Source organism: Lissotriton helveticus, chromosome 12, assembly GCF_964261635.1.
Source record: "Lissotriton helveticus chromosome 12, aLisHel1.1, whole genome shotgun sequence".
Lineage (NCBI taxonomy): Eukaryota > Metazoa > Chordata > Amphibia > Caudata > Salamandridae > Lissotriton > Lissotriton helveticus.
In genome coordinates, this window is record NC_136073.1 from 873,337,735 (window position 1) to 873,355,025 (window position 17,291).

A 17,291-nucleotide genomic window follows, 5' to 3' on the forward strand; every position below is an offset into this window, starting at 1 on the left:
CTCTCTCCCCGCAAACACAGCCTTGCCGTAGCAGCACTCCTCCCACACCAGCACCTCCCCCCTCCCACACCAGCACCTCCCCTCTCTCTCCCCGCAAACACAGCCTTCCTTTCATTTCTCCTCCCCCTCCCCAGCCAGCTTCCCCCAGGCCGTGTTCCCTCAGATATGCTATTGCATATCGTTTTCTACCTCTTGTATTTTGTTGCTCTTGATACTTGCACAACTGTCACTATTGTCTCATGTAACGTAACGTTTGCTTTTGTAACATGCTCACTTGTAATTTTGGCTTCATGTATCTAAAAACGCCCCCCTCGCGCTCCTTTCCCCCTCTCTCCCGCTGCCTAGTCCTCCCACCCCCTCCCTCTCCAGCACGCGCTCCACTCGCATCTGCCTGCTGCTCCCCCGCCCACCCCCCCACTCCCCCAACCAGCAATGCCGAGAAGCTTGTTTCCTCTAAGAACATATCGTTTGCTACCTCTTGTATTTTGTTGTTCTTGATACTTGCACAACTGTCACTATTGTCTCATGTAACGTAACGTTTGCTTTTGTAACATGCTCACTTGTAATTTTGGCTTCATGTATCTAACAAGCATTGGCATTGCCAATAGGTCTCGCTTGTGGGACCTTATAAGTATTTAGTTTTGCAGCACAATATCCGATTATGCAACTCGGATATTGTGCTGCAAAACTAAATACTTATAAGGTCCCACAAGCGAGACCTATTGGCTATGCCAATGCTTGTTTTTTTTTTACAAATTGAACTGACAATGTAGCGAAAAATCAGCGATAACAGCAACCCATCCTATTCTACATACTGCTGCATTAAATCAATTGTCTGCTGCAGCAAGATACATTGTAATGAGCGGAATATTTTGTAGGGCCAGGTCAGATTCCTCATGATGACATGAGAAAAGGAAGTGGAAAAAAAAGAATGCACAAGGAAATGGAATTTGATAACATTTCTACTTGTCCTAAACAATCCACTAATCTTTTGTAATCATCTCTTTTGGTGCCATGCAGTAAGATGACAAAGTTTACCAGCATCCTTATTATTTCAATCTTTGATAAATAGCCTCTCTGATTGTGGTAGGGGTCTTACTATGGTTTGGATTCTAGCCTGCTTCTGATTTTGCCACCTTCCACAAAATTACATATAGCCTTGGAAATAGACGGAAAGCAGTAGTTCCAGGATTGCAATACTTTGTGAATCTGTGAGTATCCACAAACCAGCATGTTCGCCTGTATTCACCAACTCCTTTGTAATCTCTTCCCATACTGGAAGAGGTGGAAAATGTACTCCCGACAAGGGCAGGAGTAAAACATTTTTTCCAGCGTGTGAAAATGTGGCTTCAGGGAAAGTGAATTTGCAAGCACTGTTTTTATGAAACCGCTTTCGCAGTTTTCCCTTTTAGCACTATTTTTATGAAACCGCTTTCGCAGTTTTCCCTTTTAGCACTATAAATAAAAGGTCAGGTGTTTTCGTTGTTAGTCTTCACTAGAATTAGGAAGTTTAATGATCTGTACCCTGTAAGGACAGCAGTTTACATCATATCACAAACCTTGCGGGTAATTACATTCCACAAATTAATTTTACTGGCGCTGTTTGAAGATAAACATTCAGTGGGTTTTCTAGACTTGGGGACCTTGACGATCGAGATACGTACATCTGGGGAAGTAACTACGCTATGCTGACAGCAGAAATTACCCCAAGTGATACATTCAAGCAAAATGCAAGTTTCTGAGCCGTTACATACTGAGGCTGGTATGCACCAACAGGGAAAGCAGGGAATTTGCAGATCAAGATTATCAACTAGTGAAGTATTCGAGCTTAAACGCTGTAACTACGACCACCAGTAATAAAGGAATTGATGCATCATTTGGATGTACATGCTGCCAGCGTAACACAGCAATTACCTCTTCTTCTCAGCATCCATTAGTCTTGGAGCCTGTGTTTGGTATCACCCATTTGATGGATTTCTTTCTTTTCCTTTGTTACAGATCAGGAGTTGCGCAATGTCATTGATAAACTGGCCCAGTTTGTAGCCCGCAATGGACCAGAGTTTGAGAAGATGACGATGGGGAAACAAAAGGACAACCCCAAGTTTTCCTTTCTCTTTGGTGGAGATTTTTACTCTTACTACAAGTACCGTCTGACGTGGGAACAACAACAGTGTGAGTAGCCCTTCTGAGATCAGTGTTTATATCTCTTTGCTTTCTTTAAATATGATTTGCATGGCTCCTTCGGAACAGTTGATGATTAATCAGATTTCTTATTCTTTATTAGCCATTTCAGTTGGTTAAACTGGAAAAAATGTTCAATGTGCCATACATACTTTGATCAGATTAAGTAGAAGCAAGGAATTGGAGCCCCACATTCAAACCTATTTATTGAGTCCAATCCCAAAGAACAGTTAAGTTGCAGTTGGTTTCTGCAAGTAGTGATCGATTCTAAAGTCTGCTCCTTCTAATCATTTAACAGGGTAGTGGGTCTGGCTAACAGTTTGCATCTGTAAAGCACTGCCCACATGAGGCAGGCATCCCCTGACACTCTTCTCATGAAAGGTGCTTGAAGAAATACCTTGAAACACTGGTGTGGATTAACTTTCTTGATGCCTGATTCTTTCGAAGTGGCTCACCTGCAACATCTTTTAGAAGCAACCTTTTCTCCTAGGGACCTTTGTTTCCAATTTTCTCAATGTGTCGGGACGGGGCTATTTTGTCTTAAAGATTGCTTCAACCAGCATCTGCCTGCTACCAACCTAGTCCTTTTTCAGTCAGTTTGATATACATTCAAGCTGCAGATCCGCTCTTGCCTGAAGGACTAGATCCTGTCATTAGGATGTTACCATAGGGGGATTTGAGGGAGACACGCGCTGCTAGGGTGTCAGGTGTCTGCTAAAGTACACAAACCTTTAGGCGCATTTTCTCTCTCAAGAGCGTGGAAAGACAGGTTCTCTGAGTGAAGAATTTTCTCACAAGGTAATAAAACAAACATCCTTCCTTTCTTAATATGACCTAAGTTGTTCATGCAGGATTTTCACTGAGTTGTCATTGTGGTATGCTGAAAATAGCTTATTCTGTTTTTTAAATATTTTTTTAAAATATTTTTTTTATATGATATGAATCTTCCACAGGAGCAAGTCTGCTACTGCAGTATGCCCAGAGCAATGTTTGACACCCAAAACCTGCAAATATAAAACATGCCACATTTAAATGCACAGAAAATTGTTATTGGCTTTTAATAGGCAAATACAATATGCCAATGATAGTTGCATGCAAGCTTGACCAGAGCACAAAGAAAAGGCATCTGGGTGCACTGATTAAAAACGCCGTTTGTGGTAAATGTTTTCCCTATTCTGTGACCAGACGATATATGATTTTGGCTTTACTTGGAGGCAACATTTCTCATTTTTAGTGAAACACTTAAAAAATATATATATATATTCCCCAATATCACAATGGACAACTTAGTCACTTTACTTCACGCTGTAATGTGAATATATGAAAAAATTCTGTAGTAGGGGATCTCTGTGTATAGTCATAATCTAGTGAATAGTCCCGCCCATGTGCGTGGACCCCGGAGCAATCAAAAATAATCTCTTAGTGTCGAAAAATGCAGAAATGCACAGACACTTAGGAGAGAATTTAAAGACAGATAATGCAGCCTAAAAAAGGCTACACTGTCCAGTACTTCAACTAGAAATCCCACCATAAAATCCACAAAAACAGCAAAGCCTGTACAGATTTCCCTTGCTTAAACAGCAAAATCCCTCAGGAATGATAGAGAGAAGGACCTGGACAGACAAGCCCCATAGGCTGCCATTATGTGGCTCAGAACAGGATACTGTGCCTTTAAGAGAACTTTCCAGAACTTCACAGTATCCCAGAATGCCCTGCAGGTCCCAGTTACTTTCAGTTCTTTTTTCCGGCTCCTGCAAGCAGGACCCTGGAGCATTGAGCTCTCCCTTTTCAAGGGTTTATTGGTGTTTTTTCACTGTAAAACCGATTTAAGTGCTTTCTAAGTACTTTTGGGCTTTTCTTCTTGGTGTTTTGCACTCTTTTAATGTCAAATATGCCTTCATTATTTGACAAATGCCCGGAGTGCTCCAGGAAGATGGCTAAGTCAGACCCTCATGAGGTGTGTATCCTCTGCCTGCCCTCCTCCCATGTTCCAGAGGAGTGTGAGATCTGCAAAGGCTTCTCTGGCAGGACCCTGAAAGACAGAATGAAGATCAGACTTCAGGGCCTCGAGGAAAGAAGGCTGAAGGCGCAAGGTGGGTCTGGAGGGGCTTCATCTGCCCATGCTGAGGCCTCTGGGGGGCTCCCCAGGGGCAGGAAGTCCAGCAAACGTCCCCAGTCTCCGTCTGGGTCGGTAGCACTGACCACGACGTCGAGAGGGAGGTCCACGGCCGGTTCCCAGTCTCCCCAGGGCTCTGGGTCGAGAAAACGTCGCCCGTCGACATCGAGGGACTTGCACAGGCCGCCGTCGAACCCAGTGACTGTTTCATCGGCGTCGACGTCGAGTGATCGGCGTCGACGGGCCCGGCGTCGGCGCTCGCCGTCGAGGCGACACCGCCGATCGCCGTCGACGAACAGGACATCGTCGTCGTCGAGGGGATCCTCGGCGTCGAGGCCGCCGTCGAAGCGGAAGAGATCGCCGTCAAGGCAGAAGAGATCTCCGGCGAAGAAGAGGTCGCCGTCGAGGCGGACAAGGTCACCGTCGAGGCGGTCCAAGAAGTCGCCGCCGAGGCGGTCGAGGTCGCCGTCGAGGCGCAAAAGATCGCCGTCGAGATGGTCGGGATCGACGTCGAGGCATAGAAGCCGTTCGACGCCGAAGCATGGAAGACGGTCGACGCCGAAGGGGCGCTCGACGTCGAGGGATCTACGTTCGACGCCGGAACAACATTCTTCGACGTCGAGGAGTCGTGCGGGCAGGCCTAGGACTGTGGGGGGCTCCCGTCAGTCCGGAAAGGATGGCGGGTCACCAGGATCGGTGTACTCGGAGGTGTATACTCCGAAGAATACTGTTCCGCCTCCTCCGTTGCCAAGAGGTCTTCCTCCGAGGGCTCCAACCCCTCCTCCGTTGCCTCCTCTGACGCCACTTCCAAGCGGTAGGGAGTTTTCAGTGATTTCTGTCATTCATGCGAGGGCTGCGAGAAGCATTAGCGGACTGATTTTAAAAGTCTACATCTATTTTTAATTAGGACAGTTTTTACTTGTCCCACTAATACTTGCATTCTCTCCCTGCAACCGACCGCCTGGGCTCGATATTGTAGCCTGCCCGCCTCGTTCCGACTCGGCAACCAGTGCCGTTGTGCGGAGGGCGGACAGGTAAGAGCCAGGCAGCACTTCCGGTTCTGCCGGAGCTGAGGTTAGCGCTCTAGTGGCTACCTCACTCCGGGCTATTTAGCCACGCCCTTCCTCCAAGCGCGCAGCGGTTGCGCGCAGGGGGCGCCTTCGAGCGCGCCTAAGAAGCGCCGAAGAAAAGCCCGTCTGCGCCCGTCCGCGACAGGACGGGGCGAGGGACGATGGGCTCTGACACTGCTCAACGAGCCTCTACCGGTAAGGGTAACCACACAACTACCTACTCTGGCCAAACGCTACTGAGCCTCAGACCAGCTACGCATTGTAGTACCAAAATTCCATGGCACCGTATAGAGGGAGGTTTCTCTTGCTTACAATGTCGGCGTCTCTCTAAAAACAGCATACCTTCTCCCGACCTAAATACTCCCCCACAGGGCCTGAAGAGCTTCCTTTTAAATGTGCGATCATTACCCAAACACCAACATCACGTTTGGGACTTAATTCACACCACTCAGCCGGACATCTGTTTTCTCGTTGAAACATGGTTAAAACCCCATACAGTTACTGCCATAGCAATGGGGATTCCTTCCGGATACAAGATCAAACATTTAGATAGAGAAATTAAAACAGGAGGTGGCCTGGCAATTATACATAAGGACTACATAAAAGTCACTATCAGAGAACAACATATACACTCACAGCTAGAAATCATGATTTTTAAAATCATTTTAACCAACCACATTACCTGGAAAGGTGCTCTGGTCTACCGGCCTCCGGGACCAAACCCTAATTTTGCGCTTACCCTCCAGGAAATTCTAGCCCCCCATTTTAAATCCAAAGAAGATTTTCTTCTTTTGGGCGATTTTAACACGCATGTAGATCTGCCAACACTGTCTGAATCCACTGCTTTGATTACAGACCTTTTTAACCTAGGTCTAGAACTACAAAACCATGGACCCACCCATAAAGGAGGACATATGCTTGATCTACTTTTCTGTAACTGCGCCAAAGTAATCTGTTCCACGGTAAAAGAAATATCATGGACAGATCACTCCATGTTAGAATTCTTATTATTAACTCCTACAAGACCTGTTAAAAGTGCTCCTCTTCCCCCTATTTGGCGACGACAATGGCACAAAGTCACTGCCAACAAAATCCAGGAAATCTGGACAAGTCCTGATATTCTAGCAACAGACACAGCCGATGTGGCCTTAGTTAAGCTCAATGTCTCCATCAAGCAAGCCATTGACATTGTAGCTCCTCTAAAAAGGCGGAAGCAGTATCCTGCGTCTAAACAAGAAAGCTGGTATACCTATGAACTGAGAGCAGAAAAACAAAAATGCAGACGAGCTGAGAAGGCATGGAGGAAAAGGAAAACCGAGAATAGCAGAGCAGTTTTCCTAGATGCCCAATCAGAGTACTATAAAAATATAAAGCTAGCTAGGAAACAATACTTAACGCAACAGATAGCACAAGCAGGCAATTGCTCTAAGGAGCTCTTCAATATTCTGCAGAATTTTATTAAACCGACTGCATGTGAGAGCTCAGATGACTTCTCACAAGACCTATGTGATGAAGTCTCGCTATTCTTTGAGGATAAAATAAACACTATCTACGAAAGAATAGTAGCAGCAAATAATATCACAAATAAGACCAACAAATGCCCTCCTCAGACCCCGGCAATAAATAATAAACCCCCTTTGACATCCTTCCCTCCGATTGACAACACAGAGCTCCTTTCCCTCTGCAGTCATATTAAATCAGGGTCCCCCAACAACCTCATTCCTGCCAAAATGGTTGGCCCCATGATTTCTCTCCTGGGACCTCCCATTTTGGATGTGATTAATACCTCCCTAATGAAAGGCCAGGTCCCAGCAGACTGGAAAAAGGCGGTGGTGAACCCGATAAGAAAAAAAGCATCATCCCCATGGACAGACCTCTCCAACTTACGACCTATCTCTCTCCTACCTTACTTAGGCAAGGTCACGGAGAGGCACGTGAACACCTATCTCTCTCAACATCTTGAAGCGACGGATGGCCTGGACTATTCACAATCTGGGTTCAGGCCAAACCACAGCACAGAGTCAGCCCTTCAGACAGTGACCAATAACATCAAAATGGCACTGGATGACGGCAGCTCTATGATTCTGGTGCTGTTGGATCTCTCCGCCGCTTTTGATACGGTGTCTCACGCGGTGCTTCTCAACCGCCTAGGGGAGGTAGGCGTGGAGTGAGGGGCTCTGGCATGGATGGAGAGCTTTTTGTCTGGTCGTTTCCAAGAAGTTAGGCTGGGCTCCCATAAATCCATTCATAGGGAGCTCAACAAGGGAGTGCCACAAGGCTCTTGCTTAAGCCCTACACTCTTCAACGTGTATGTGGCCCCCTTAGCCAACTTAGCAAGATCCTTCGGGTTCACCCCGGTGTCGTACGCCGACGACACCCAACTCCTTTTTCCCTTCAAAAATCTTACACCTGCAATAAAAAGATCTTTTGCAGATGGCATGAGAGCCATTGCAGAATGGATGTCATCAAACTGTCTGCAGTGTAACGTGGGGAAAACTGAGGTCATGTTGTTTGGACAAGCGGCAATACACTGGGCATCTGACTGGTGGCCCTTAGAGCTAGGCCCCGTTCCCATTCCCAAGAGCACGGTTAGGAACTTGGGAGTGCTACTCGATCAGCAACTTACATTTAAAGACCATGTAAATCAAGTTGCCGGTACCTGCTTTCGGGCTATCGGGATGTTAAGACGAGTCTTCCCCTACATACCGGACCATCACAGGAAAACGCTTGTACAGGCTCTTGTCATCAGCAGGGTGGATTACTGCAACGGTTTGCTCCTCGGAGCTAACGAGGAACAACTTAATAAACTGCAGGTAATCTAAAATACAGCAGCAAGGATTGTCCTGAACGTTCCACCAAGGACTCCCTCCTGTCCCCTACTGATGAGACTCCACTGGCTTCCAGTGAGGAAACGAGTCCAGTTTAAAACTCTATGTACTATCCACAAGAGTATGATAGGGGAAGGCCCGAAATATATGACTGACATCTTCCAGCCCTACATCCCCGGGCGCTCTTTGCGCTCCAGTAATCAGCAGTTATTGCATGTACCCAGAGTGACGAAGACCAGACAAGGTGGCCGCGCGCTGGCCCATGCTGGACCAGTACTCTGGAACTCTCTGCCCCCAGAATTAAGGTCACTTACCAGTCACCTGACTTTCCGGAAAACCTTAAAAACATACTTGTATCCCAGTAACTAATGCCTCTCTTGTATACATTCCTCCTCTGGACACACTATTATAGAACACTTCCTTTGCAGCAACAGCGCGGAGATACCCCTTCGGGGGTCTATTCTGGCGCTTTACAAGAATATAAATAAATAAATAAATAAATAAACAGGACCTAGGACCCCTGTGCCAGACAAGCCGCCTCCGGTTCCACCGAGGTCGGTCTCGTTGCCCAGGCTTCCGACTCCTCCTAAGAAGACTCCTAAGTCTAAGGAACCTCCCAAGCCCAAGACGTCCGCCCCGGGGAAACCGGCGGAACGTCCCAGACCTAGAAGATCGAGGTCGCGCTCCAGGCGGAGAGACAGATCGAGGAGTAGACAGAGGTCCTCCACGAGATCTAGACATCGCCATAGGAGGCATAGGTCCAGGTCCCGTACTACCTCTAGGACCCGTTCCTATTCGCCTACTTTGTTGGATTCCCCGGAGACTAGGGTGTCTCCGATCGACGACATCGGTACATTCCAGGAGGTTCTCCTGAGGGGGTTGCGATGTTGGGTATCACGGTGACGGCTCCTACACCTACGACGTCCGTGATATTTGAGACTTTGCACAAGAAGCACCTGTCTCGCCCTCTACTGCCGTTGGTGCCAGGACTGGTCGAACATGCGGAAGAGCTTTTTCTTACGCCAGCGGTGGTGAAGGCAGCTCCATCCAGACTTCTGAAGAAGTACAGGGCGCCTGACTCGGACCCGGCCTTCCTACGGATGAACCCAGTGCCAGATACAGTGATAGTGACGGCAGCCAGGAAATTACATTCTACCTCCCCGTCATCCACCGTGCCTCCGGATAAGGAGAGCCGCTGGATTGATTCGGCGGGAAGAAAGGCGTGTGGGACTTCTTCCACTACTATGAAGGCTTCCAGCGACTCGGCGTTGCTAGGACGATACGACCGTGCGCTGTGGGATTCCATGGAACAGTTCGCGGACCTTGTCCCGCGTGACAGGAAGGAGGACTTCATGGAAATCGCCAAGGAAGGGATACTGGTCTCGAACCAGGCCATGAGCGCCGCGGCGGATATTTCCCTGTTGGCCGCACATGGCTACTGCCACGGTATCAACCAACGCCGCCATGCGTGGCTCAGGCTTACGTCACTCAAGCCTGAGGCGCAACAACGAGTGGCCAATCTGCCGTTTTCCGGTGAGACGCTATTCGGGAAACACGCAGACGACGAAATGGCCCGGATGAAGGCCGAGGCGGAAACCCTGACGGCTGTGGGCTTGGAGAAGCCCAATGACAAGAAACCCTACCGCCAGTTCCAACGGCGGTTCGGCTCGCAGGGGAAAGGAAGAGGACAGTCTTCGGGACAACAGCAGCAGCAACAACAGCAGCAGTTCCGGAGACCCTTCCAGAAACGCCAGAGGGGTAGAGGTGGACAGCAGTCCTCTACCGCGAACAAGGGCCCGGCCGGGTCTCGACCCTGAGCGGTTACTTCCCCTTCGTCCGTTACCCGCTCCGGTGGGGGGGGAAGCGTTCAATTTTTTCTGGCAGAGTGGAGAAAAAATACTCAGGACAAGTGGGTGCTGAATATTGTTTGCAATGGATACAGTCTTCGGTTCACCAGCCCTCCTCCATCGATTCCCCCGGTCAGCTCGCAGTATCAGCTGCGCGAGCTCCAGGCGGAGGCCGATATCCTGTTACGGAAAAGGGCGATAGAAGACGTGCCTCTGTCTCAAAGAGGAAGAGGTCTGTACTCCCGGTTCTTTCTGGTCCGCAAGAAGGACAAGAACGAGTTCAGGCCCATTCTGGACTTGCGACAGGCAAACAAGTGGATTCGCAGAGAAAAGTTTCGCATGCTGTCGTTGCATCAGATCTATCCTCAGTTGCAACGGGGAGACTGGCTATGTGCCATAGACCTACAGGATGCATACTTCCATGTGCCCATTGCATGCAAACACAGGAAGTTCCTGCGATTTCAAGTCGGCACCAATCACTATCAGTACACGGTACTTCCGTTCGGGCTGAAGTCTGCGCCCAGAATGTTCTCGAAGTGCATGGCAGTGGTAGCGGCACACCTGAGGAAGAACAAGGTGTTTGTCTACCCGTACCTGGACGATTGGTTGATCAAGGCCTCCTCCTTCTCGGAAGCGTAAGAAGCACACTTCCAGATGACGTGCGTTCTGCTGAACAAGCTGGGGTTGCACATCAACATGTCCAAGTCGGTCCCGACTCCGGTCCAGTGCATTCAGTACTTGGGAGCCTCCATCAATACGCTGTCAGCAAGCGTGTCTCCTTCGGAGGAGCGACCGTTATCACTCCTTCGGAAGGCTCAGGCTCTTTTGACGACTCCATCTACTACTGTGAGGACGGTGTCTTCTCTACTGGGCTCGATGGCCTCTTGTATCTTCCTGACGCCACATGCGCGGCTGCACATGAGACTGCTGCAGGAGTGCTTGGAGGATCAGTGGGACCAGAGGAGAGGATCTTGGGACGACGAGATACGACTGTCTCTACATGCTCTTCAGTCTCTGCAGTGGTGGTGTTCAGCGGAGAATCTCCTCCAAGGGGTTCCCTTCCACAAGGACATTCCCACTCAGACTATCGTGACGGATGCTTCTCTCTAGGGCTGGGGAGCGCACTCCGAAGACCTACAGATTCAAGGGACGTGGTCCCCGACGGAGTCCACGTACCACATCAATTTCCTGGAACTCCGAGCTGTTCACTTGGCACTGAAGGCCTTTCATCCGTCCTTTCAGACCAATTCTCTGCTTGTACAGACGGACAACACGACGACAATGTATTACCTCAACAAGCAGGGGGGCTCGAGATCCCCCACTCTGTCACGGGAGGCGCAGGCGATCTGGCACTGGCTTCTGGCCCGAGGACTGTCGATAACGGCCACCCATCTGCCAGGTGTGCAGAATGTTCAGGCAGACGAACTGAGCAGGCTGATCCAGGAAAACCACGAATGGGTCATAAACGACAAAGTACTAGGAGAAGTCTTCGCAAGGTGGGGAACTCCAGACGTAGATCTGTTCGCCACCGCCGAAAACAGCAAATGCCGAGACTTCGCCTCCAGGTACTACCAGCTGGGGAACGCGTTATGGATCGACTGGTCGAACAGCTTTCTGTACGCTTTTCCACCCATTCCCCTGATTCCGACGGTTCTCATCAAGCTGTCCCAGTCCAGGGCGCGGATGATACTGATTGCCCCGGAATGGGCCAGACAGTGGTGGTTCACGGACCTGCTTCACCGGTCTCTCCTTCCTCACATGAAGCTGCCGTGCAGGCCGGACCTTCTCACGAAGTTCGGGGGGCGGATGGTGCACCCCAACCTCTCGTCTTTGAGTTTGGCGGCATGGCTCCTGAAATAGTGCAATATGGCCATCTGAATCTTCCAGAGGATTGTATGGACATACTGAAGGAGGCTAAGCGACCTTCCACTAGGACTTCTTATGCTTACAAGTGGAAGAGGTTTTGCATCTGGTGCAAGTCTAAGAACTATGACCCTACGGCATGCAAGGAGGATGTCATCCTTCCATATCTACTTCATCTGGCGCAGTCTGGCCTTAATGTCCATTCCATTAAGGTTCATCTGGCTGCTTTGACTGCCTACAGGAAATGCCCTTCACATACTTCCTTCTTCCAGATCCCTGTGATCAAGGACTTTTTGGAAGGCTTGAAGAAAGTGTTCCCTCCTGTCAGGCTTCCTTCGCCTTCATGGGACTTGAATGTGGTGCTGTCCAGGTTGATGAAGGAGCCTTTTGAACCTATTCATAAGGCTTCCTTGCAGCACCTGTCCTGGAAGGCGGCGTTCCTCGTGGCCATTACATCGGCCCGCAGGGTGAGTGAAATTCAGGCGTTGTGTTGCCAAGAACCTTATACTGTATTTCATGCTGCTAAGGTTGTTGTGCGTACTCACCCTAAGTTTCTTCCCAAGGTTGTTTCTGATTTTCATATCAACCAGACTATAACTTTACCTACGTTCTTTCAGAATCCTTCCTCTCCAGCGGAAAGGTCTTTGCATTCCCTGGATGTTAGGAGGGTGCTGAAATTTTATCTGGATAAAACCAAAGATATTCGTAGGTCAGACCAATTGTTCATCAATTATGGATCAGTCAGGACGGGTCTTGCTACCTCTAAGCAGTCCATCTCGAGGTGGATTGTGTCCTGCATACAATTGTGTTACTACAAAGCTAATAAGACCGTAGGGGGCAAACCTAAGGCTCATTCCACCAGGGGCAAAGCTGCCACGACAGCGTTGCTCCGTAATGTTCCCATTGCAGAGATCTGCAAGGCGGCCACTTGGAAGTCGGTCCATACCTTTGCTAAGCATTACTGCCTGGACGCTGATGCCAGGGCAGACGCTCAGGTTGGGCAGGCCTCGCTGCGGAATCTGTTCGCACAATAGTGGCGTAATTTCTTTGTTCTCCACCGCCGCTTGGTGTGGGGATGGGCTTGCCATACTATTCACTAGATTATGACTATACACAGAGATCCCCTACTACAGAAGGAGTAGTTTCTGTCCTGTAACTCCAGTTCTGTAGTAGGGGTATCTCTGTTATAGTCATAAGCGCCTGCCCTCCTCCCCGGTGGAGAGAGAGATATTCATGTACGGAATGCTACAGGTCTGGCGTGTTACGCCTTCAAAAAGAACTGAAAGTAACTGGGACCTGCAGGGCATTCTGGGATACTGTGAAGTTCTGGAAAGTTCTCTTAAAGGTACAGTATCCTGTTCTGAGCCACATAATGGCAGCCAATGGGGCTTGTCTGTCCAGGTCCTTCTCTCTATCATTCCTGAGGGATTTTGCTGTTGAAGCAAGGGAAATCTGTACAGGCTTTGCTGTTTTTGTGGATTTTATGGTGGAATTTCTAGTTGAAGTACTGGACAGTGTAGCCTTTTTTAGGCTGCATTATCTGTCTTTAAATTCTCTCTTAAGTGTCTGTGCATTTCTGCATTTTTCGACACTGTAAGAGATTATTTTTGATTGCTCCGGGGTCCACGCACATGGGCGGGACTATGCACTAGATTATGACTATAACAGAGATACCCCTACTACAGAACTGGAGTTACAGGACAGAAACTACTCCATTCTTTGTATTAAATATGTTTTTTAATTCCCTACACAGTTCTTATGTATTATGCTGAAGCCCCTTCTAAATATCTCTTGTTGGTTAAGCATAGGCCCATACAAACTCTCAAGGATATACTGACAATTGAAGCATTTTGCCATCATTTTAGTTTTTTTTTTAATGCTTACTGGTTGCATTTCTTCTTTTGTTGTCTTTACACAAGTGGTATGCAAGCAGAACCCAGATGTGGAAACCAGCGTGCTAATAACATCTGTACCACCGCCAGCCATTCCTCCACCGATGGCTATTATTCCGAACGCTGGCAACGGCACCATAGAAGAGCTCATTCAGCAAAGCCAGTGGACACTGCAGCAACAGGAACAGCAGCTCCAGGCAGCGAAACAGGTAGCCTTTTTAGCACACCAGTATTCCGAAGTCTGGAGTTGTCAGTATGATACTGTAGTTACCACATGGGGGTGGGGGGGGGGGTAAAATACGTATGAAATAGATGCCACTTTTAATACAGTACCATACTCGAAATCTGTAATGAAATACTGATTTTGTGCTAATTAAGATTATTGTGCCGCTGCACACCCTACCGTTACTGATCACACATGTAACTTGGTTGACAACGTTTAGATTTTCACTGTCATTCACAGAGGTGCTGGCAGGAACCATGCCCTTATCACTTTCCTGTAGATTCTGAAGAAGTTGTACCAGCTGGTGGACTCTATGCCACTATTAGTTGCATATTTTGGTGTGCATTTTCACTTTCTGCGCTTCTTCCTCCATTGTTCTTTGGTTTGTCTGATTGCCCAGATCTTGGAATAAGCAACCAGGCATTTATTTTTAAATATTTTAATTGTCATGTGGTTTCAGTTGAAAAGATTGTTCAAGGTACTCCTAGTAAACATAGTCCGAGCTAATTATGGAATGTGCTAGGAGATACAATTATGGTTTTCTTAACTCTGGCATTCCTCCTTATGGCACTATTTTCTAAAAGTGCTGTCTTAAATGTACTTGTATTTATATCAGACAAAAGATACCAACCTGATATCTCTTGCTCATCATAGTCGAAACTATGCGCAGCCAGTACCAAAAACAAATCTGGCAAGCTAAAAGAAATATGAAGAATCACTCCAGACTGAACTCTTCCTGGCATGTCGTAACAAAAGCTCAAAATGTTTCTGGATAATAAATTATTTGAATATGGGATCAGGACCAACTATGATAAATGGAAACAATGTCACCGCAGCAAACTGGTACCATTGACAACCTTGTGGCCCTAAGGATGCTCGCTGCAAAACAAATCAAGAAGGATCATTTTTAGTGTTGTTTTATAGACTATAGCAAGGCTTTCGACCAGGTTAATCGCCAATTAATGTGGTCCAAACTTATAGCCTTGCAAATCCTGGAACCACTGCTACGAGGCATTCTGCTGCTATATTATAATACGTGGGCCAGAGTAAAACTGGGATCTCACACAGCAGTTTCTAATAAAATGAGTGTTGAACAAGGCGTCAAGTAGGGGTGCGTATTAGCACCATCTCTTTTTAATTTGTACATGAGTGACTTGGTACTCACATTAAACTGAGCAATCAGTCATGCACCAAAATTAGCAAATCCTCATATCACCTCACTCCTTTATGCATTATCATTGTTTTAAGCCATACTCAGATGGGGCTTCAAAGACTGTTCGATGTTTTATATAATCACTGCTGTGCAAACGATATGACAGTCCATTACGAAGAAAACATCATGATTTTTTTGGGAAAAATATAAAACTAGGCCATTGGTACCTTAACAACCATCGTCTGACTATCTTGAATAAATATGGAATGCTGGCTAGATGACAAGGGAGGTCACCTGCTACACTTAAATTCACTTAATTAAAATGTGCCTTTCAATCAAATTTTAAAAGCAAAGAAAAAGTACTCCTTTGAATCGATGCTGAAAATAGTCACTGCTAAACTAATTAAAAGCTGGCATACGGGACAGAGGCTTTCCCAGGGAAATTGGGTGCCTTCCTGAACAGCTCAGAGTACAGTATTTAGATCACTATTCATATTACAGCATAACGCATCTCCAGCCCAGATTAGGATGGAATTTGCATTAAGTGACAAACTAATTACTCAGAAGGTATGTATTCTAAAGTACATGCATTCAGCATGTGTAGCAGAGCCAGGATCGCTGAAAAATCTCATTTGGCTGTAAGTTTTGTTCGAAATAGCTCATGTCAATCAAACGTTTCGGCCTATGGCCTTTCTGACGCACTGGAGCTAATAGGTGCAGCAGATCTGTGTAACTTAAAATTGCTGCATCCACAATTCAAAGCAGCCTTGAACAGAAAGGTAAAAATGAAATCTTTGCATCAGATCACTAGGTTTCCGCCAAAAGAAAACATGCTGTTTTAATTCTTACCAACTATGCCAGAAGAGGGCCTCAAAAATACACCATGGAACCGTTTTAACCATATTGTAAAGTAAAATTCTTCCAACTCCGGATGGGCTACTTTTCATCATTAGATTTACTACCCCCATGGGCATGTCAGCCGGACACTGAAACATGCCGACTATGTGGCCTGTTTCAGGAATCTTTATCACACCTGCTCTGCATCTGTCCTACTCTGGTCGAGGATCACCAAGATTTCTCCGGCATCTACTGATTAAAGAGGAGTCACGGACACTTCCGGCAGCTGTTAATTATCTTTTGATTATTGCCCAGCGCAGGCTATTTCCAAATGTTATAAAAATGTTCGACATAGCAGACAAATCATTAGAGAAACAACCATCAATCTAAAGGCTGCAGCGTCCCAGGGAGAGCATTTAGAGTCCGTTACAAATTGTACAGCCATAAAGTCTTTTGTTGATAACTTGTTTTATTCAGACCACAGGTCAACTGCACTGTTAACTCAAAAACACGCAGAGAAAATAGAAATAATTAGCTCATTTGTTTCAATTCTTAAAGATTTTTATTATCTGTCTATTAATGATGTGCTTCAATTATGTGGCTGTAATTAAAAAGCGCATTTACCTTAAGAGGCACTGCAATTTTATTGCCAAGAGTGAAAACTATCTGTTTATGTAACTAAAACTTGTGCTGTTATAAAATGGACATTTTAAACAGCACAGTTTTTTTTATTCAAATGCACTCTAAAAAATCTTTTCTACATAAATTGATTGCACCTGTACGATTGAGAAGCTAGTTTTCGACAATTAATTTTTAACATAATATGGCTAGGATTATGTAATGATTTTTCTTTTAATCTTTTTTATGGCACTTTAATGGACTTGATTGTCTAAAATTATTTTTTTTATTTTGAATCTTGCACCCTGATTCACTCAAAATTCAATTAAATATTCTGTTATTAGTTATCATTATTGTATGTGTATTTTTTATATAAAACGCATTGATAACCAATGCTTTATGCTCAAAAAATATTGAATTCTCTAATCTCAATGCATAATTCATTGTTAGAAAATGAATCGCAGTAAAGCATTTTTAAATAAAAACACTCATGCTATCATTCATAGACTAATAAAACTTGCTTTTCACAGAGAAACCTCCAGAGCTCATGGGGTCTGTTATTTTACTTCAGTTTGTCAAAGTATACATCAGTTGATTAATCTTCTTATAGCCAACTTTCCACTGGTTATGGACCATGGACATAGTTTTGGTTTCTTTAAGTAT

General features: G+C 46.4%; 1 protein-coding gene across 6 annotated transcripts in view; it reads left to right on the forward strand.

Moving 5' to 3' along the window:
- Positions 1–17,291, forward strand: part of CHERP (calcium homeostasis endoplasmic reticulum protein) — a 127,201-nt gene that overhangs the window by 23,096 nt on the left and 86,814 nt on the right. For all 6 annotated transcript variants that reach the window (XM_078670592.1, XM_078670595.1, XM_078670593.1 and 3 more), the window contains exons 2-3: positions 1,999–2,172; positions 13,825–14,006. In XM_078670592.1, the coding sequence (XP_078526718.1) occupies positions 1,999–2,172; positions 13,825–14,006 (356 nt within the window). The remainder of the gene's footprint in view (positions 1–1,998; positions 2,173–13,824; positions 14,007–17,291) is intronic.